Here is a 23,738-nt window from a genome sequence, read left to right as displayed (position 1 = left end):
CCCTCATTGACAATTTCTAGACATAGGTCAAGTGTCAGGCTGCTTTATCTGTTTTATATTTCTTTTAAATGTTCATTGGGATAGATGTGTTCAACATAGTCACCAAATTTGCATTATTTAGTAATAGGACATCATCTATTTAGCACAAAGTAAAGTTAAAGGATAATGCCAGCTAATTTTCATTCTTTCTTAATAAATAAGCTCCTGTATGATGTTGTCCTTGCATTAAGGAAAAACATGTTGGCAAGAAGTGGGACACAGTTGGTTCCTATGGGAATGTCCATAGTTTGTTAATAAAACATGTCCCCTGAAAGTAACAAATATGCTATCAAGTCATGTATAAGTTTTTATCAAACAACCTAATTTCAATTACCAGTAACTCAATTCAGACTCCCATCTCTATCCTTTAGTTAAGTTGACCAGTTGTAGAAAAAATGGTATTTCTATATTTTGTGAATGGTGTAAGTGCTTAATAATACTCAAGCAACTGTACAAATGGGTTACAAAATTAATAAAAATTGGAGGATGAAAAAATGTTCCTGCATTAAATATTAATTTATTTTTATTATTTAGAATAATTACAGTTAGTCTAAGTATCATTCAAAATTACCTCTACTGTTATGAGTATACATTTCTTTTAAAACAGCAAAGGGATATGGAAGAGAACAATGCATCTTTTCTCCAACCCATTCGTAAAATTGAAGCTAAAAGGAAAACTGAAAAGTTTAAGCTACAACATCAAGATCACACAAAGAGCCCTGATAGTGAACCAAAATCAACAACTGAAGCAGAAAGTATTTCATCAAATCCAGAGGTGAAACCGTTTCATTTACAACCAATCAGAACAATTGCAAAACAGAAAAAAGTAAATTTGAATCAGAATAAGGGTACATCTGCACAAGCTATGTCATTTAGTAGATATGATATTGGCCAATACAAGAAGAAAAGAGACAATGAAACTTGACCTTTTTATATGTGTTTGTTTTATTTTATACTAGATGGAAAACTTTTCTTTATTAATACACTATGTACATAATTTTGATTTTTTAAATCGAATTAAGTTTTAAGACTTTTGGTTTTAATCCTAACTGGAACAAAGTTTTGTTGCCATCTGTTTGTTTGTATCGTCATTGAAGGTTAACTGTAAAACAATGCTCGTCATTAGAAAAGAATGCTCGAAAAGCAAGAAAATTTACACCAAATTTATATATTCATCTATAACTTTGACTTTTTCACTTAGTATCAATTTTAGCAAAGACAGCATACACTAATTGCAGTGCACATTTTTAAACCAGGTTCAAAATTTTACAAACTCTTGATATCTAGAGAACAACTCTTTTCTCAAGAAGCAACACAGACAAGCATTAAGTTATTATTAGCATACATGTAATTTGACATCCTATGCTTTTAAATGTTTCTACCAGTATTTCATCTTAATCTCATTTTCATATTTGAGCAAAATAATTGTAATCATTTATTAATAAACTTATTATCATACAAAAGTTTTCTCTTTATAATGTCATTAATTAAAATTATTCAAAAAATATAAAAAAAATGAAGCAGTGTTATAAAATATGAATGAATAGACATGTTGGATACATGTAAATGCGACAATGAAAAAAAACCCTCATATAGCAGATTTTTTGTCACTTGGCCAATAAGATTGAGATACAATTGTCTAATGTCAAGCTGCATTTATTATATGCATACTCGAGAAAAGAACATGACTGTGCTAGTTTACAAGGCACTAGTCTGAATGATGACATGTCAGCCTACCTAAAGACATTATTCTACCTGAGCCGACCAGCCTTTTCTCTTACTCTATAATTCCCTGTGCTTATTGGATGATTAACAAATACTAAGTACTAAACAGAGGCGGATTCAGAGGGTTTTCCAGGGGGCCTGGGTACTTCCTTTTGTTAGAAAAATTTGGTTGATTATGTAGGGAATCACTGAAGCATGACTGGAGCGGTCCCCCTCTTAGGCAGTCAGTGGGCCCCCACTTATAAAATTTCTGTATCTGCCACTGCTAAATAATGTTTGATGATAATGACAATGACGACAAGACGGAGGAGGATCAGGATAAGGTTGATGATCGATTGGTATTCAATGTTCAATGATGTTTATTACATGTATACTCTGGGAAAACCATGTGCTAAGTTACAATATACTAATCTGAATGATGAAATGTCTGATAATATTCTACCTGAGCTGACCAGTCTTTGCCCCCTACTTTTAATTTTTTTTTTTGAAGATGTTTGAAGGCATAATGAATATATATGTTACAATGTATTTCACAGCAACTTGTTTCAATAATTAAGAAGTGCATCATATAGCGTCAATTTACCAAAGAACAAATTGCATACTTCTATCACTAGATGGGCAGAAATCTCTTACCTTTCTTGAGCATATTACATTATCCCAAATTTCATGCAGTGCTGCAAATGCATGCTGCCGAAGCTTAGAATAGTACATGATATGAAAATTTAAGCAAAATATCCCTACCCCATTATATTTTTTTTATAATTTTAAACATACAAAACATTAACTGAAGTGGTACTCTCATTGATATGCAACCACAATTCTTTAACAGAGGTTAAACCCTATTTTAATTCTTTTTTTCTTAGACTTTTATACACTTTTTATCATTGCTCTCCGATTCTCAGATAATATGACTTGAAGCGAATCTAAACCATGATAGATTATTATTTTTACATAAGACTGGTGGTAACACGTGTTTTTCACGCCTGGTCAGCACAGGCTAGTCTGCGCTAAACCAGGACTGAATACACAAAGCATCTTGAACATACCAAGCAGTATCAGAATACCATCACATACATCAATCAAAATGGTGAATACTAAACCTCTTCACCTGGAAATAACAACTGTTGATATAAGTACAATACCACCATGAATGTAATCAACATCGTATTACTAACAAGCTTGCTGTACAACATTGGAACAAACTTAACAACCTGTAAAACATGGGGACATCAACAACTACTCACCTGTGAACTAAATAAAAACATGTCAACAACAGGCAGAAAACCAATCACATTTACAACAACATTAACTGTGAAACAACATCTCTCACTTGTATTGCTTATACTAGGATGCGATATAGAAGTAAACTCTGGCCTAGGGGGAAATAACGGAGCATATACCTATGTGGATTATGCGACCACCCAGTAACATTGAACTGCGATGAATGTGACATACGGCACCATATATGATGTATTGAACTTTGTGAACTTCTCCATAGATCATCCCACAAGGGTCACTGGGAAATAGAAATATGGTCACTACAGGTTTTATTCCGACCGCCAGTAAAACCCTTGTCAAAGTGAGGCGTCCGTCTGTATAAATGTGTCATCTTTTATCTTTAGCAGCTCCGAACTGAACACATCAAATTACTATGAACCACATGCACACATGATATCTCATTCGAACATTTGTCAGAAAATTCGACCCTTTAAAGACCAGCAGCCCACGACTGAAATCACAATCCTTAACAATTTACAAATAATTCCAAAAATTACAGTAACAAAAGTAGAACACACAGCAATAATGTATTTAACTTGAACAGAAAAAGGAACTTGAGAATACCAACTGTCAATTGCCGAAGTATAAAAGACAAGACCTCGCTCGGAATCTAAAGCAGCCATTATTTACACCAAACGTGTTATCAACTGTGGAACAAAGGCCTGGATCAAAGGAAAAAAACAGCAATAAAGAAGCTATCAAATCCAGTGAAGTATTCCCATATTGCTACAACGTCTACAGAAACGACAGGGGAACACTTGGAGGGGGAGTCTTTATCTTAGTCCATCATATCAGTTGAACATTCTAGTCTAGTCACCAATTGTGAGATAGAATGGATAAACATACACCTTAAAGACAAAAAAGAGCTGCTTATCGAGTCATTTTACATGCCACATAGAAACATGAAATGCCTTGACGAACTAGAAAAATTCTTACAAATGATAGCAAATACAAACACCAACATCGTGCTAACTGGAAATTTAAAGTCATATGAAACCTCAAATTAAAAAAAAATGTTTTTTTATAACTAAATGGATAGTTTTCATTATACAACTTATGTACATATACTTTTTTCTGAGGAAAATTCTTTAATTGTCCACATTTAGAAGAAGTTTGTTTATTTTTAATTGCTTGCTTCCAGGAAGCAATTCGCCGACATATTTTTCCGTATGCATAGTGACCTGAGCGTGACCCTCCTCGTAAAAATCCGATGATCGCAATACGCATGCATCTGTCATTAAAATCAACAATTATCTGATTGTACATGTTAAACACGTGCTCAATACCCATGCTTTTTGTTATTTGTTTACTATAAGGTGACAATCGGTAAACTTCGGCTTCAAAACACGGCATTTAATGAGCAGCCATATTTGTTAAATCATAACAGATAGACAGAAAAAAAATTGACGATTATACGATATATTTGCGTAAAAATGATAAAATCGTGCACAGAGGACTAAGTTTATGATATATACATGTATTGTTTCAAGAATTGGATAAACATTATTTTTCACCACTCGCTCGTTTCATATGACTTTAAACTGCTGTGATATAAACTGAGAATAAATGTCACCACCAAATAACTCAAGTGACAAGGAGATTAAGAAGTTAAAAAGTCTAAATAAAGTTCGAAGTTGAAGAGCATTGAGAACCACACTTCCTAAAAGTTTTGCCAAATACAGCTAAGGTTATCTATTCCTGAGGTAAAAAAGCCTTAGTATTTCAAAAATTTAAAGTTAATTTATAAATATGACCATATCAATGATAACTCGTGTCAGCACAGAAGTGCTGACTACTGAGCTGGTGATACCCTCGGGGATTTAAAACTCCACCAGCAGTGGCATCGACACAGTGGTTGTAAATAAACACATCATACATACCAGGATAAAATTTTGTATTTACGCCAGACGCCCGTTTCGTTTATCAGTGACGCTCAAATCAGAAAAAAGTTTAAAAGGCCAAATAAAGTATTAATTATATATAGGAAGATGTGGTGTGAGTGCCAATGAGACAACTCTCCATCCAAATAACAATTGATAAAAGTAAACCATTATAGGTCAATGTACGGCCTTTAACACGGAGACTTAGCTCACACCGAACAACAAGCTATAAAGGGCCCCAAAATTACTAGTGTAAAACCAACGGTCTAATCTATAGGAATTTTCGCCGTGACGTCACGAAATCACGTGACTTCCGACTGGTTGGCAAGAAAGTTGTTTACATTGTAAGGCCGATCATAATGAGATTAACGGTTAATTACGATGGTTGTGTCTTGTTGTGTAATCAAATGTACAACAATATTTAATAATGGTGACCCTAAAAGCTTTTACCGAGTACCAAAAAAGCCTGACACACACAGACAACTTTGGATTTCAGCTATTAAGCGAGAAGGCCCTGAAGGGAAGCCCTGTGTGCCTGCAGACCATGATAGGGTTTGCTATCGACATTTCATAACTGGTAAGCTACTTTTTCTTTTTATCATTGCCGTAGAGAATATTTAATTTTCAATATGTCCTGAAAGATTTTCCTTTTGGGTACATAAATGCCGTTGAAGCCGGTTATTTTGATGAAAAGGTGGGTGGGGGGAGGGGGGTAGAAAGGGGCTTTGATAAAGAACTGATGATAAAGAAAACCAATTTAACATGCATTTTCATCTGTCTCTGAATTTTTCATGGCTAGCTTTTGTGAGTAACAAGTGACACAGCCAAGAATACATACTATTTACTTAACATAGTCTCAAAACACTTCCTTAGGTTGATTTTAAATGTCTCTTTTTTACACTACATGCATATGTGTACTTTTTTCATTTTATAAAGTTTAATTTAATGAGTATTTTCATTTTGTTTGTAACGCATATGCCTGCTTAGGGTTATAACTTGTGATTACATGTATTATATTCCATTTCAGGTCAGAAGAGCAATGATAAGACAAATCCTGACTATGTCCCATCCATCCACATGGGGGGATATGAGGGCACAACAACAAATGGACAGTTACGTGCAGCCCGCTTTGAGAGATTTCAAAAGAGAGAGGCTGATAAAGATCAACAAGAGGCAGCATCAGTACTTCTGGACATATCAGAAAACCTTCCACCACCTACATGTATAGAGAAAACAGATGGTAATTTATTTATGATTTGTATTGCATTTTTTACTAAATAATTTTTATAATTGATAATTACCAATTAATCAATGTGCGAGAACATTCCTTTTATGAGCTTGTTGTGTACATAGTAAATCTCACTTATTTTGATTAATGCAATTATAAATTTGTTGAACTGTGTTAATAAGAAGACCTTTACCAAGTCAAAGTATTCCAATTAAATTATTACATCAATTTGTATTTTATGAGACTCATTAGACTATACTTAATCATCACAGTGATTTGGGTATTGAAATGATTAAAATCTTGCTTTGTCTTATTTGCATAATTTATTTATAATAAAGATGGTGAAATGTTTTGTTATATTAGATATTGAGTGTGATGTATTGAAATTGTGATGTACATTTAGAATTTTTATGTTCTTGTAAGTGAAATTTTCATACTGTCTTTTTTTCATTGTCATTTATTTGATTTTTTTAATTTTCAGATTTACATGGTCCATGCATCAAGAAAATAGCAGCCTTTCGTATTGAAAATGAGCTTCATGAAAAGCTTGGCAGGTTACAAGCATCAAATATTACGCTAAGAAAAGAAGTTACTGACTCCAGGTTTGGTGACCAAGCAATATCCAGTGACCGTAAAACACTATTTTACACAGGTGTGCCAAATAAAGCCATTTTCATGTGGTTAGTTTCATTTTGCCTAACAATATTACCATCCAGCAAATTGATGTCTTCGTCAAATATTTTATTGTGTATTTTAATGAAGCTGAGACTGAACATTCAACACCAAGATATAGCTTATCGGTTCAAGGTGTCAGTCACTACTGTATCCGATATATTTAACAAAGGTATTCCAAAACTTGCTGAAAAACTGTCATTTCTAGTGCAGTGGCCTGATAAAGACAATCTCATTAAGAACATGCCCATAGTATTTAAACGTTCATATCCAAGGTGCATTAGCATCATAGACTGTTTCGAAGTATTCATCCAAAGACCAGCAAATTTAACAGCAAGGGCACAAACCTGGTCGAATTATAAACATCACAACACCATCAAGTTTTTAGTGTCCATAAAACCTACCGGTGCAATATCATTTGTGTCAAAAGCCTTTGGAGGTAGAACATCAGACAAAGTTATAACTCAGCGAAGTGGTTTTTTGGATAAATTAGAGCATGGGGACCAAGTTCTAGCCGACCGAGGTTTTTTAATTGCAGAGGAGTTAGCTAGTCGCCATGCATCATTAGTAATTCCTGCTTTCACTAAAGGTAAATCCCAACTTAGTGCAAAAGAAGTAGAACAGACAAGAGAAATTGCCCATGTGCGCATTCATGTGGAGAGGGCAATTGAACAGTTAAAAAACTTCAACATTTTAAGTAGTAATATGAGCATTTATTTGGTGCCTCATTCAGACAGTACTGTTACATTATGTTCAGCAGTGTGTAATTTACATCCTAAACTTGTGTCTTGATTTACTGATTGTACTTTTGATATATAAATGAAAAAGAAAAATACATATTATATACTTTATGTAAACATTTCAAAGCAGTTACTATTTCAATATTGATATGGAATAACCGAAAGTACAAATTTAGTATGAAATAAAAAAGAATTGGTTAAATAAAACAATAGTTTTGATATATGTACATTGAAAAAAGTTTACCCTTCTCAAGAAATGATACATGTATACCATGTTGCCATTACACTAGAACTGTGCAATGTGAACTTTATTAAAAATGTACATGTATTATGATAAAATAAATGATGTTTATTTATTATTGGTCTTTATCTTTCTTGTTAAGTTTTATCACAATAAATCTTGCAAGCAGTAATGAGACAATATGTGTACAGAAAAAACCCCACAAAATACATTGGTTACAACCATTAGCATTAATCTTTACATAACAAAGTCAAAATAACACAATGTTCAGTACAAGTCTATTCACTGCAGCTCAAACAATACCACTTTCCCTTTGGCTTTCGTCGGATATTTACACATTTATAGTGAAACCACTGATACGGACACTCAGATTTGTCGCACTTGATCATTCTGTCGTATTCTGGTTCGGCACATAAACACCATGTCTCTTTTTCGTTGTTGTTTTCTTCTGGTGGTTGTGTTGAGGCTTGTTGTTGGTTTTCCAGCTGTCTGGTGACTAACTCCCTTATTGCATACGTCTTCACAAAGAGTTCACATTTGCTTATTAAGGCATGACAAAAGTTCACATCAATGGGCACTCTTACTATACTGGGTGAAGGCTTACACTTAGTGTAGACAACAAAGTCACAAAATGTCAGTTGGAGGATGAACATCTGGAATTGAACCTGTGTGTAGTATCTGTGGTTGGTCTTGAGGTGAAGAGACTTGTCCAAACAAAAGTCTTTATCAGATGATGCAGCTTCCATAACAGTAATGTCTTTATGCTTATATGGGCACTTAATCTCAATTAGTCCTTTACCACAACACTGACAGTTGGTAATGCCATCGGGACTGGCTCCCAAGAATGGGTGTTGATTGTTAATAGTAAAACCTGACAAATTACATTCAAAATCAATGTGTTGTGTGCTTTGGTTGGTGATATAGGCTTGTCTGCATTCTTCTTCATGGTCGACTCCCCACTTGACAGCAGCTTTTTTTGGACAGGTCATATGATGAATACCCAACAATGCGCTTTACTAAAACGTCAGGTGATGTGGTGTCTCTGCGTGTCCAAACGTCATGGGCCTTAGATGCTGTAACACGCCCCATACGGTGTTGAAACCATAGTGGGCTAATGGCTTGGTTCCTTGCAATTGTTGCGGCTTCTAAATTTGTAGCTTGGTAGTCTGAACACAAGTAGCCGGAGAAAATGTCTTTGCAATGACTGTCAATGTTGATGTCTGAAATGTCTGGATCTTGTAGTGATTGCATTAGCTTAGGATACTTTTCTGTGTAAGTTGCTACTGGTTGACTCTCTACAATCTGTGAGGGTGCTGTCACTGATGTAAAAAATGCAGCATTTGGTACCAGAGCATATAGTTCATCAAGGACTTCAGGTTGAGGAAGAAAAGATGAGCCATCTGCTTGAATGGAGACAACTTCTTTGGTTCTTTTGCCTTTGATTTTGTCACAAATCTCTGTCACTGTAGCAGGTATCACCTGAAAGATTAAAATAAATGATAAGTATTTAAGATCAAATAGCTTAGAAAAGAGAAATATTTTTCATTATTCACATCATACATTGTAACTGACTCACACACTGTTTATAATTGTTAGGAAAATATGGTCTGGGATGGAGGCCCATCACACCTTATTTTTTGTATACAACTTATTTTGATTCATAATGGCGGAATGCTTTTAAATATATAATTATGATTTCTAGTAAAAAAAAGTATTATACATTTCTTATTTGCTTTTAATTCCTTTATTCAAAGAATAATAATGCTATATGCCTTACAGCATGAAATCTTTTTATGTTTACTTTCTATTAGTAATTCTAGATTAATTAAGCATGCTTGTGCACAAACATATATATATATTATATTTAATAAAAAAAAAAAATACTATTAATCTAACTTACCCTGCCATGCATGTACAGTGTGCACAATACACTGACGCACTGGCTTTATCTAAGTAGACCCAGGGTTGATGTGGCTTTTCCCTGGCACGTTGAGATGGCGTCACTTTGGCTTTAATGGCAATAAAAGGTGAGTCATCAGATACTTGATGTGTAAGCACAACCTGTACATGTCCACTAACAACAAAACTGGAAAAAAATTAAAGGATATAAATAATTTTACATCAACAAAAAATAAAATATTGTTGCAAAATTATTATAATTTTGGTAGGACTGCCTCCTCAAAGTAAGAACAACATAAATTATTTTAAATCATTTTAAATGTGATTTGTTTTTTTCAATAAAAGGTTAATGTACATTTTTTGACTTGATATATAAATGTACTTGTAATATGTGTATTGTAAATGAATGAAATAATTAAACCTATGATAAATTATAATGTTTGGAGTAAATTTCATATTTTTTATCTTAATCACATTTTAGCTTGGTCTTATATAAGAAATATTCTCATACCTCATTATTAAATTGATTAACTTGTATTTCATTCAAAGATTTACCTGTACAGGTAAGCAATATTGTAAATCACCATATATGGATATCACGTGGGGTAAACAATCTCATTTGAACTATGCAAATGGCTACCTGTGAACCATGAACTTTGAAGGGTAATTACAAATTTACATGTAAATACTGTCGGTAAAAGTCTTTTAAAATGATAATTAAAAATATTAATGAGGAAACAATAGTTACTTGTATGCCTCTAATGACTTGTAGGCCTTCATTGAGTCTTTTGTGTAGATGGAAGGTGTGTCAATCAAATACCCATAAATATCATCGAAGGTCAAATTAGGCCAGGTGCATGGGTTTGTGCTCCATTTATCGGTCAAAACATAAGGATCTGGTAATGATTTTGTGCCGTAAGCGTATAAAAGCTTAGTCTGGTATCTCTGTTTAGCGTCTGGTGTTAAGGAGTTTACATAAGACGAGTATAACTGCTCAGGTGAGATAGAATTACTATTGTCTGCCATTACGATTTTTATGAATGGTTCTTGCCAACCAATTTCGTGCGCATGACAAAAAATGCGTCACTTCCTGTTTTGTCGAAAATTCCTTATAGGAAAACGAGAAACGAGAAACACGTATAATTACATAATCAAACGATATTAAGTTGTAGTATTGAGGTCGTCGATTCCTTAAAGTTTTGCCAAATACAGCTAAGGATATTTTTTCGACCAGTGGTGTGAATAAACTCAACATAGATACAAGAAATAACTGCATCCTTCCAACTCGCTCAAATCCATCCAAACCTTCAGACCATGAAATGATACTTAACGATTTTTTTTCGATTTTTTTAATGGCGGGGAATAAAATTGAAAAGTTCTTAATAACGTTCCTTTCAAATATTTTCAGAACCGATGTTGCTGTGCAGTATCCAATATAAAGTTTACCTTACTGGTGACGTATTTGTTAAACGTTATTTTAGGAACCTTTTAAAGTAGGAAACTATTGTTCAAATTTAAACAAAAAAAACATTAAATCAATGAACTAATTTCTTTTTTTGAATTTAACATTTTTAGTTTCTGTTTTTTTTCTTCAAGCAAATGTTTTTGAATCTACCTTTCAAATTATAGTTTTGTCAAGATAGTTCAGTTGTACATCAAACTTGATTTTATTTTGCGTTTGTTATTTTCGATTTAAAAAGAAGAAAAAAACTTCTATCTTTTAAGATAAACAAGAAGGCAACATCTACATTTAATCGCTTAAAGTCGATAGTACTCTTCACGGGAGAAAAGTACACTGTAGGTTGTATTTCAAATGTTAATTTACTTCCTGTTAGTCTGCCTTCGTGGTTACAACATCTGCTACATGTATATTATAATTCCTTCGTGGTTACAACATCTGCTACATGTATATTATAATTCGTTGCGTATGCTGGCAGTTAAGTGTTCAGTTTTACTTTAAATGTATACGTATTCACATACAAACTCCATGGTGAAACTCAATGCTGTGTTATTGGTTGTGTTTGCTTTTTTGTTGAGTTGTCAAATTGTCGAAGGTAAGTTAACATGGTTAAGTTAAACTTTATTCTAAGGCTGGGTCTGCATCGATGGTTCGAGAGCATTATAGTTTTCATTTTGTCCATCCGTCTGTTTGTTCGTCACAAATAATTGAAAAGAAATCTGAATGTTTAAAGAAAACTCTGTTTGTTACAGGATGTCAATCAAAATTGAAATATAAGGATAAAACCCATGTTTTGACTATTTTATTTATTATGCCTGTTTAGTTCACGCATCATTGTAAAAATAACGGAATTTGATAAGACTGTCATCAAAGGGAGAGGTTTAGCGCAATAAAACCAGGTTTAATCCAACATGTTCTACATTTGAAAATGCCTGTACCAAGTCAGGAATATGACAGTTCTTGTCCATTCGTTTTTGATGTGTTTTGTCATTTGATTTTGCCATGTGATTATGTACTTTCCGATTGGATTTTCCTCTGAGTTCAGTATTTTTGTGATTTTACTTTTTTCAAATTGTGGAATTTGAAAAAATATGGTGAATTCATAACGTTTTTCAAATATTGAGAAAGATCTTTCTGTGTGTGGTTTCTGTCAAAAATTTATTGATATGCGTAGTGTGATATATTTAAATTGACCCTCAGTCAGTAGATTAGAGATTTACAAATTGCATAAATTGATTAGCAAAATACACATGAAAATAAAAAAAAATGACAAGCAATAGTCCTCCATTAACTTTTTAAAATTATAACCCAGCTGATATTTTAAAGCAAAATGATGTAGCAATGACTTCTCGTAGTTCAGTTTTTTTGTAATTTTTCTATTTGATATTTGTCTATCCTATTAAAAAAAATTGATGAAAAACTGCTTAATAGACAAATCGTTATTTTACTAAAGAATTATCATACTAGAAACAACTATACTATGGTTTTAATTTTTATTCATAAAATATTCGTTGTAGCAAACTTTTTTTGTTTTCTTTGTTATTGTTTCATTTCAAAACATTCATTTTGTTTTCATTATTTTTTTGTTCAACCATTCCACTATATAAGAGTTCAGTGCATAAATTAGTCTATCTACTAGACATTTTCATTCATTTTTAAAGAAAACAATTTTGCAATTTGTTCTCCAAGGATCTTTCCATGGTTTTTTTTATTGGAGGGAGCGATGTAAATGGATTATTTACGCCAGACGCGCGTTTCGTTTATCAGTGACGCTCAAATCCAAAAAAGTTTAAAAGGTAAAATAAAGTATAAAGTTGAAGAGTATTGAGGTCGCAAATTCCTAAAAGTTTTGCCAAATACAGCTAAGGTTATCTATTCGACCAGTGGTGTAAATAAACTCATCATAGATACCCGAAATAACTGCATCCTTCCAACTCGCTCAAATATATGAACAACCAACAAGAGAAGACAGCCTCCTTGAAATAGTACTTACCACAAAGCCATCACTTGTCAAAACATCCAAACCTTCACCTAGCATATCAGACCATGAAATGAAACTTAACGATTTTTTTCGATTTTTTTAATGGCGGGGAATAAAATTGAAAAGTTCCTAAATTTTTTTAATGCTGGCAATTCTTACTCTTTTATGTAGTTAGAATACACCAATAAGTAGTTTGTATGTATTTAACTTGGTGGAAAAGATATATTGAAAATTTTACTTTGCCATGGTATTTTGACCCCCTACCATGGTATATTGAACCCCTTGCTCTAGACCTTAAATTTCAAAAATTCTGGCAATTCATACTCTTTTATGTAGTTAGAATTCACCATTAGGTAGTTTGTATGTATTAAACTTGCCGGAAAAGATATATTGAAAATTTTACTTTGCCATGGTATCTTGACCCCCTACCATGATATATTGAACCCCCTGCTCTAAAACTGTAATTTTACAAAATTCTGGTAATTCTCACTCTTTTATGTAGTTAGAATACACCAAAAAGTAGTTTGTATGTATTAAACTTGCTGGAAAGATATTTTGAAAATTTTACTTAGCCATGGTATTTTGACCCCCCTGCGTTATATTGAACCCCTATAGAGACCTTTTATTTCCAAAATTCTGGCAATTCTAACTCCTTTCCATTTTAATTATACTCAAATAAGTAGTTTGCATATATTTTCCATATACATTCATAATCATTAGACAGATTAGCGTACAAAAAATTTATAACATTCTGAATTAGAAAAAAATACATCAAAAGACACACTACAATCAGTATTGTCTTCTTGATGATCATGAACACCAAGGTGTTTGACATATAAATAATCATAATATAAAAGAGAAAAGAGAAAAGGAGAAAAAAATAACAATGAAGAAACTTATTTTATCATGTTTATCGATCTTGTATTTTCATTGTGTCATGTTCAAATTTTTTCGTTCTGTGTATTTTTTCTTGTTTTTGATAATAATATGTCTTTTGGTTGAGTTGAGCCATTTAAATTGATATTTTATAGTGTGTTTTTATATGTTGTGAAGTAACACCATAGTTACAGGTTAATGTGAAGGTTCGTATCTGTTAAAACGTGTATACCCGTTGCATTAGAGGAACCTGATGTCCAGTCGTTGTTGTTTGTTGTTTTGGTTCAGGAGCGGTTCTCGTTTCACGTTTTTCTATAGATTAGACCGTTGGTTTTCCTGTTTGAATTGCTTAACACTAATTATTTTGGGGCCCTTTACAGGTTGTTGTTCAGTGTGAACAAAGGCTCCACATTTATGACCATACTTTGACCTATAATGGTATTCTTTTACAAATTGTGACTTGGATGGAGAGTTGTATCATTGGCACTCATACCACATCTTTTTTTTTTTTTAAATGTTCATTTGAATCTTAATTATGTTCTTGTTTCATTGCTTTACGTCTATGGCTTTATATCAGTTGTTTTTGTGCATTTAAGCAATATTTTGAGTTGAGCCAATTACAGTTCGTTTTAATGTTATGCTGCTAAACCACTGTCATCAGAACAAACTGGTTTTTTTATATATATTAGTTGTAATTGGCATTGGTTAATGTAGCACCATTAATGGTTAAAGGGGCCAACTCCCCCTATTTCTTTTTCACTTATTCAATGTTATGCCCCATATCTCAAAATATTCATATTTGTAATCAAAATAAACAATACTTGAGACATCACATTAAATAAAACATTGAATGCAGAGTATAGTTAATCACAGTGGAATGATTGAAGTCTTTTTCTTCCTAAAATTTAGTTCTGAGGATTTCTCACTATTAATTTTAAATTGTAGTGCAAGACATTTAAGTTAACTACACTGTGTCATATTTAAGTTCTATTGATCTATTCCAAGCAACACGGTACTCAAACGCTTTCAATTCAACGATTAAGAATTCAGCACAAAGAGAAAAGTGACGTAACAAATAAAAGTGTCTTTTTTTCATTGTTTCTGGTTTTACACTTTCTTGAAAATTAATTAAGGACATGCTTGTAGGGGTAAATTCAGTAAATAAATATACGTCATCAGGGACCGCCCATTAGGGGGAGAGCTTTCTGTCTAAAAGTGAAGTCATGTGCTCTTCTGATTGGTAGATAATGTTTGTAATAAATATTTTTTGGTAGATGGATCAAAACTAGAGTTGAAAAAAAAAAAAAAAAAAATGCTGAATGTACTAATTTTTTTCCCTACAGGGTTGAAAAGTAATGGGGGTCAGTATAGGAATACAGTGCGAATCTACATTGTTTGTAAACAAGGCCATGTGAATGCCCAAAAATGCCGCATGACCCTATGTTTTTATTGTTACAAAGATATGACTACATTTGTACTTTCATGAATGATATATGAAAGTTTTTAATTTCTAAAGGTAAATCAGGTATAAATTTATTTCCACACATAGATTAGCATTAAAGTCAATGGGAGATTTTTTTACCGAATTTACCCCTGTAAGAAGCGAAATATTATGGAACTAAAGTCATCTTTTTTATGCCCGTCTGTTCTGCTTCAGGTTAAGTTTTTGGTCGAGGAAGTTTTTGATGAAGTTGAAGTCCAATCAACTTGAAACTTAGCATACATGTTCTTTATGATATGATCTTTCTAATTGTACTGCCAAATTAGAGATCCCCCCCCCCATTTTCACGGTCCACTGAACATAGAAAATGATAGTGTGGATGGGGCAAAGGATACAGGTGCAGTATTATAATTCATATACATGATATATGCGCAAACATTAAAAACATGTTCTGTTATTAGATATTTATAAATTAATTGTACTTAAAGTTGCCCTAGCTGTCAAATTCATGTTCATCGATTTGACTCAAATTGTCATGTTTTATTTATAACAATGTAAAACATTTATCCAAATTATAAGAAGTTTAAAATAAACAATTTACAGGTTATGGGCTCGGCAATATGTAGCATCGATTCGTGTGTATTTTAGTCTAGACGCTATACAATTAACTATCGAGTTGAACTCCGAAGACCTCCGATAGTCATATAAGCGATAAAAACATAAAAATATATAAATGAATAGATAGCAAACTCGCGCAACTGAATTTTTTAAGGGTGGTTCAAATTCCTATTATATATTAAAGATATATGTTAATCATCGTTTTGACCTGTATTCAAGTGTGTTTTTTGTTGATCGATTAGGTCAATCAAATGATTTACCTTTGTCTAACTTTCAATGTTGATTTTTCTTTTCCATCAAATAACTAATCACGCACAATGCATGCATTATCCATGTCTACCTAAGGGGTTACATTGAAGTTCACATGAATACAGATTCACTGAAGTCGAAATATTCACATGCAAGTAAATAATTCATCACTAATGTTTCTTAGCATGTTTGACAAAATTGAACCATACTGGCTGCTAAAAGCGAATTATCATTTCACTATTTGACTTTCATGAATGATTGAACAAAACTAGAATCGTTTTTTAGATTATTTTTTTATATCTTGTAGCTATAGTGGATCTTTAACTAAATGTACCTATATGTATTTTGTCATGCCGATAAAGAAGTAATTAGCTGTGAAATAGTCTAAGACATAAACATAATTTATTATAAGGTTACTATTTATAACGCATACAAACTTGAAAAAGTTTAAAACCATGAATAATGTTATTTAACAATTTATTGTCAAGCACACCTTTTAACATCAACTGAATTTAATCAGGAGATCTGTAAAAAACATCTTAATTTTTTCAGGGATTTTGTAAAATCCCTAGTCAAAACAAGGGATATTACAAAATCATTGAATCTGCTAGGAATTTTACAAAATCACTGAATCTGCTAGGGATTTTACAAAATTACTGATTCTGCTATGGAATTTACAAAAAACATTTTTTTTCACAAATTCAATGAATAAATAAACATGTACAAACATTAAAGTACAACAACTAAAATTCAAGACATGTGCATCACTGAAAGATCATGTACATTAGCTTTTGATAGATTTTTGAAATAGAACATGTAGACTTTCAAATGATATTTTCTAAAAACAAAACAAGGTTTGTTCCTTTCTATTCATTTGGGAAACGTGGAAACAATGACATAATTCAAATGGATACCAAATTAATTCTCATGATAGGATTTTAAATAGAACATTAACAAGGTAATTAGGGTGAAAGCACGTGTCTTTGAATTTTTCTAGAGCTATCCTTCTGGAATATATACCGTTTCAATGAAACAGAACACACTATCTGATAAATGATTCGTAATTGGACAAATGATTGCCAAACCGTTTTGAAAATAGGGATATTCAATAAACATAACAAAGATTGTGTTTACATTACAAATTTTAAAATATCTATTTTTAGGCTGCACCTGTAAAACCCATTGTGATATTGACAATGAACGGAAGGATGCCAACGGGGTTTGTTGTCATAGTAAAGTGTGTTGTCTGCCTTGTACTGGTCAGTGTTCTATGTCATGTTAAACTTATATTTGTTTCTTACACACTTTTTGAGTTTCTGAATACATTAGTAAATGCGACATATTAAAAGAGTTTATAAAAATTATCTGTTATTGATTACATAATTGTTATATCAATTTGTTGATCTATCAAAATTTAAAAACAAAGTGTAGTCGCATTAAACATGTTAAAAAGGTCAAGACTGTCAATCTATATTTATTTCGTAACATGAAACTTAGTTTAAGCCCCACTCCCACTAGACCACGATCGCACCACGCTCACCGCGATCTAAAATAAATTTACATCGTGGTGAGGTCGCGGTATGAGCGGCATGAAAATGTAAATTTTCGTTGCTTTCACGATGCTACTACGTCCTCTCTACGCTTCTACAAAGATCCCGCTACGATTATATCACGTTCTCACCGCGCTTATTCTGCGACCTCACTACGCTTATCAAGATCTTTCTACGCTCTTCACGTTCTCACTACGACCATACCACGAGTTATCCGATTGCAACACGATCTTACTGCGATTATAACACGTTCTTACCACGTTTATACTACGTACATAGCGCGATCTTAATACGTTCTCAGCAAAAACATCAACATCGTGTTCCATATCAATACAGTTCAATTCCTTCTATTTCTGATTAAATCGTAGATTTCTCGGAAACAATACAGTCATGCCACTAAAATCTACCAGAACACGTGGGCATGGTGGTAGGAGTTGATGTAGAGGAAGAGGGAGCAAAGAAACGAGTCCTAATCTAACAGAGATGTCGGACCGACCAATACAGCCTAAATTACAACCTATTGCTGTCCATAAAGCTCAATGGCGATATTTTGTGAACGATAGCAGAGATGACATAGATGTATCAATATATATATATATAGGAAGATGTGGTATGAGTGCCAATGAGACAACTCTCCATCCAAGAAACAATTTATAAAAGTAAACCATTATAGGCCAAGGTACGGCCTTCAACACGGAGCCTTAGCTCACATCAATCATCACGTTATAAAGGACCCAACATATTACTAGTGTTAAACCATTTCAACGGGAAAACCAACGGTCTAATCTATATAAAAACGAGAAGCATGGTTGAGCCGTTAGAGCAAATGGATAATTACATTCAAACAAACAAAATCTAGGGAGCTTTTTTATATATTTAATGTGAAAATGACAATGAGAATGATGGTCGTAGTGTGAACGTAGTCAGGTCGTAAGAAGAGCGTGATGGAGACGGCAAGGGCGTGCTAGAATCGTACAATGGTCGTGAACAACGTGGTATAGTCGTAGTGGAAGCGTAGTTGGGTCGCAGTGAGAACGTGATGGTCGTAGTGAGGTCGGGATAACGTCGCTGTGCGATCGTAGCGCAGTATCTCCGAATAGAATCACGCTTACGCTACGCTCTCGCTACGATTTTACAGCGACCTTTGCGATCTTACTACGATCTTAGTGCGCTCTCACTACGCTTCTACTACGACCTGATTTCGCCACGACCGCACCACTATTGTTTTGAACATGTTCAAGTTGGCCACGCTCTTCACGATCTTGATACGACCTTACTGCGATCTACACGATCGCACTACGATCATTAAAATTTCCATTTTTTCACAGATCGTAGTGCGATCGTGGCCTAGTGGGACTGGAGTATTAAAGAAACCTCAAATTAAAAAAAAATTATGCATATGTTTTTTTATAACTAAATAGATAGTTTTCATTATACAGTTATGTACATATACTTTTTTCTGAGAAAAATTCTTTAATTTGTCCACATTTAGAAGAAGTTTACTTATTTTTAATTGCTCTCTTCCAGGAAGCAAATCGCCGACATTTTTCCGTATGCATAGTGACCTAAGCGTAACCCTCCTCGTAAAAATCCGGTGATCGCAATACGCATGGATCTGTCATTAGAATAAACAAATATCTGATTAAACATGTTAAACACGTGCTCAATACCCATGCTTTTTGTTATTTGTTTACTATAAGGTGACAATCGGTAAACTTCGGCTTCAAAACACGGCATTTAATGAGCAGCCATATTTGTTAAATCATAACAGACAGAGAGAACAAAAATTGACGATTATACGATATATTTGCGAAATAAAATGAGAAAATCGTGCACAGAGGACTTAGTTTATGATATGTACATGCATTGGTTCAAGAATTGGATAAACATTTTTTTCATCACTCACTCGTTTCTTGTGACTTTAACAGATAAGCGAGACAAACTAGTAGTCATTATTCTGAAGTTAATTGTAATTGAATATATTTAGATACACTTGAATGCACATCTCGTAATGGGAAATGTCAAGCTTCGTGTGGAGAAAACGAAATTGCTACAGATACTGCTTGCTGTAATGGATTAAAATGTTGTGAAATGCCACAGTGTACTAGTATGTAGGATCTAAGATATAATATCGTGTATTGGTTAAATGTTGTAAAATGTATACGGATCTAAAGTTGAATCTAAAATTGTCTTCTGAAATACAGGCGAAATATACCACAGTTGTATCCAAAACAAAGTGTATGTCTGAGTGCACTTTGTATTAATTGAGGAGCAGAAGAATCCTTTTTTAAAACGTCGGTATTAGGCTTTTATTTTTGCAAAAACTCAAAATTGGGCTTTTTTATCACGGTAATTCGAAATTAACTCTTACTGGTACTGAAGAATTAAAGATCAGGATCTGGTAAAGATTGAGGGTGAAGAACTCTATTTTCCCATCCTACTTTTCTCTTTAACAGTTTTGTAAAATATACATGATATATATAAGTAGATATAGGAAGATGTGGTGTGAGTGCCAATGAGACAACTCTACATCCAAATAACAATTTTTTAAAAGTAAACCATAATAGGTCAATGTACGGCCTTCAACACGGAGTCTTGGCTCACACCGAACAACAAGCTATAAAGGGCCCCAAAATTACCAGTGTAAAACAATTCAAACGGGAAAACCAACGGTCTAATCTATATAAAATTAAAAAAAAGAAACGAAAAACGAAAAACACGTATAAATTACATAAACAAACGGCAACTACTGTGCATCAGGACAGGTGCAAACATTTGCAGCGGTATTGAAGAAGACCTGTATTGTATGTCAGATTTGTTTTAACAGATGACAAAAACTGTAACTGTAAAACAGAATGTGACGGGACAATTGAAAGAGAAGATATAAATGGATCTTGTTGTGATAATTCGAAATGTTGTAAGCCTTGTACCGGTGAGTCATTATATCATTGAAAATAGTAAACTTTAAAACAAAATAAAAACATCAAAAATGTTTTCAACATGTACACTAATATTGAATATCTACGGTTATTTTTACTTTTTGTAAAGGAATATTAGTTTTAGATTTTAGATTCTTGGTTAATAGGAAACAACTTCTAGGGAGAACAACATGTATCCTTGCTTTCATTTACCAAGTACCACGAGTGAAGTGTATTGGACTTGATTAAGATCGGAATACAGCTGATATTTTAAGACACTAAACAGTCTAGGTCTATCAAATTATTGCTATGCATGTATACCAGGTATAATTAAACCTACCAGATAATTGACGTCAAGCACGTATTTGTAGTTTGTTTTATATACATGCTATATATATAAGACCTGCATTGTATGTCAGATTTGTTTTAACAGATGACAAAGACTGTAACTGTAAAACAGAGTGTGACGGGACAATTGAAAGAGAAGATATAGATGGATCCTGTTGTGATAATTTGAAATGTTGTAAGCCTTGTGCTGGTAAGTCATTATATCATTGAAACAGTAAAATTTATAACAAGAAAAAAAAATATTTTAACATGAATATCTGTGGTTATTTTTTTATTTTGTTTGTTTGCAAAGGAATCGATTTTTTTCAATTTTCGACATTTTATTCCAATTTTAGATTCTTGATTAATGGGGAAACAACATCTAGGTAAAACAACATGTATCCTTTCCTTCACAGATCCAGTAAAACGAGTGAAGGGTGTTGTACAGATTTAGATCTGATGAAAATTCTTGCCTCTTCTGAGTGATATTGGATTTACTAAATAACTACACAATGAGATCCACCAATTTAGATAAATATCAGCTGCATTTGGCTCGAAACAGGAGTAATAGCTCATCGAAGCTTTTATTACTCCTGTTACTTTGTCTCGTACAAAGTCAGCTGATATTTAAAGACACTAAACAGTTATTGTCTACATAATTGCTATTCATGTTTACCAGGTTTAATTGAACATACAAGGTACTGGATACTTTGACGTCAAGCACTTTTTTTTAAAAAACGATATTTGAAACCCTTGCATTACTATTTTATGATTTTTTTTGTTAACTTTCTAAAGATTTCTATCCGCACTCCAATCAGTAAAAACATGCTGCATTTCCATATGACAGAGCCAATTTTAAGCATTTTTATATCAAATTTAACTTTATATATATTTTGAAACATACTCATTGTTATCAAATATGTCTAGATACACTTCAATGCACATCTCGTAATGGGACATGTCAAGCTTCGTGTGGAGAAAACGAAAACGCTACAGACACTGCTTTATTTGTTTATTTGTTAAATATTGTAAAAAATGTATACGGGTAAGTTAGATCTAAAATTGTCTCCTACAATATAGCCGAAAGATTCAAAAGGAATACTCAAACTCATCAGTCGAAAAAAAACTGATACTGCCATGGCAAAAACAAACTGATATGGCCGTGGCAAAAACAAACAAACAAACGACTAAAATACAAATACAAACCTCACAATAGAACAGTAAAACAGAAACAGAACATTCTACAACAGTTGAAGTATAGTTATGTAACAAGTAACCTTCAAAATATTAATAAGTAACACCATGAAACCTTACTGGTTCATTCAAAGAATAATGTTTAAACATTACATGCTATCATAGTACAAGAGATAATGCAGAACAACAGAGAAACGAATGATAAGAAATATATATGTGAATGTTGTTAGCACTTGGAATTTGTTAAGAAGCCGGGTAATGTTTTCGGGACGTCGAGATAAGGTTTTTGCTTTTTTGGTAATTCAACATTAGGCCGTTATTTTTATTGGAAATCGGGATTTTCCTTATTCGGGACTAAAAATAAATGTTCGGGATCCGGTAAAGAACGGTTTATTTTTTTCCGGATTAATGGTTGATGTCTCATGCTACTTTTCTTTTTTATAGTTAATAATATAAATATAGGACCTGCATTTTATTTTAACAGATGACACAGATTGTAATTGTGAAACAAAATGTGATGGGGTAATTAAAGGAGAAGAGAGAGCTGGATCTTGTTGTGATAATTTGAAATGTTGTAAGCCTTGTACTGGTAAGTCATTATATCATTGAAAAAAGATGTATAACAAACAAATAAGTCACGAAACATATTTTAAACAAGTAATATTATTTGATCATTTAAAGTTATTTTTTACTTTTTGCTAGGGAATGCTAGCAGTAGTGTAATTTCTCAATTTTCTGACATGTTTTTCCAATTTTAGGCTTCTTGGTAAATTAAAATCAACACTTAGCTATAATAAACTGTATCCTTTCCTTCACAGAGCAAGCAGACACAAGTTTAGTGTATTGTGCAGGATTTAGGTCTGATAATGATTGTTTTACTTTGTCTTAGTGATATATCGATCAATCTTAATTTGTTTCGAAGAACTCATATTCTATTAAAAGTAGAACGAAATCAGTGATATATTTTTTAAGAAGATTAGTAGAAAGTGGTTTTTTTCTAGCACTTGGCATTACAGCTGCTGCGTATTTATTAGAAGAAACTTATAAATGACTATTGCCTCAATGGCATAGTTAGCCAAGTAGTTGCTGTTTCTCATACTTCTAGCGCTGTTACTCTTCGAGAGATTTTTTACTCTTAAATGCTAAAACGCGAAAACGGAAACCAGATGCATGCATATACATAGTTTCCATTTCGTGGTTTGACGGGTTTGAGGAAGACACTTGTCGCTAAATTCAAGAGAGTCCCCGCAATATGACCTTATGGTCAGGGGTGCCCGACAATTATACCTAAGAGTTGATAAAATATGTTGCCTACTACAAACAGGAGTTAACAACAAGTTATACACACACACGCACACACACCCAAACCCACACAGAGGCTGAAAAACAACTAAATGTTCTAAAAATTAAAGAACAGATGTTC

At 33.0% G+C, this 23,738-nt stretch overlaps 2 protein-coding genes and 1 pseudogene across 2 annotated transcripts in view; 2 read left to right on the top strand and 1 right to left on the bottom strand.

Annotated features, from left to right (window-relative positions):
• LOC143057777 (uncharacterized) overlaps positions 1 to 1,494 on the top strand; it is a 52,550-nt gene extending 51,056 nt beyond the window's left edge. Inside the window, exon 31 of the mRNA XM_076231170.1 lies at positions 647 to 1,494. Within this exon, the coding sequence (XP_076087285.1) occupies positions 647 to 964 (318 nt within the window). The 3' untranslated portion in view covers positions 965 to 1,494. The remainder of the gene's footprint in view (positions 1 to 646) is intronic.
• Positions 1,495 to 5,918: 4,424 nt separating this feature from the next.
• Positions 5,919 to 8,161, top strand: LOC143057778 (uncharacterized). Its single transcript, XM_076231172.1, has 2 exons — positions 5,919 to 6,162; positions 6,632 to 8,161. The coding sequence occupies exons 1-2, from the start codon at positions 6,000 to 6,002 to the stop codon at positions 7,612 to 7,614; spliced, it is 1,146 nt and encodes a 381-aa protein (XP_076087287.1). The 5' UTR covers positions 5,919 to 5,999; the 3' UTR covers positions 7,615 to 8,161.
• On the bottom strand, positions 7,965 to 10,815 carry LOC143057487 (uncharacterized; annotated as a pseudogene).
• Between the last annotated feature and the right edge of the window lie 12,923 nt (positions 10,816 to 23,738).

This window comes from Mytilus galloprovincialis, chromosome 13 (genome assembly GCF_965363235.1).
Source record: "Mytilus galloprovincialis chromosome 13, xbMytGall1.hap1.1, whole genome shotgun sequence".
Classification (NCBI taxonomy): domain Eukaryota; kingdom Metazoa; phylum Mollusca; class Bivalvia; order Mytilida; family Mytilidae; genus Mytilus; species Mytilus galloprovincialis.
This window is presented reverse-complemented; position numbering and strand designations above follow the sequence as displayed.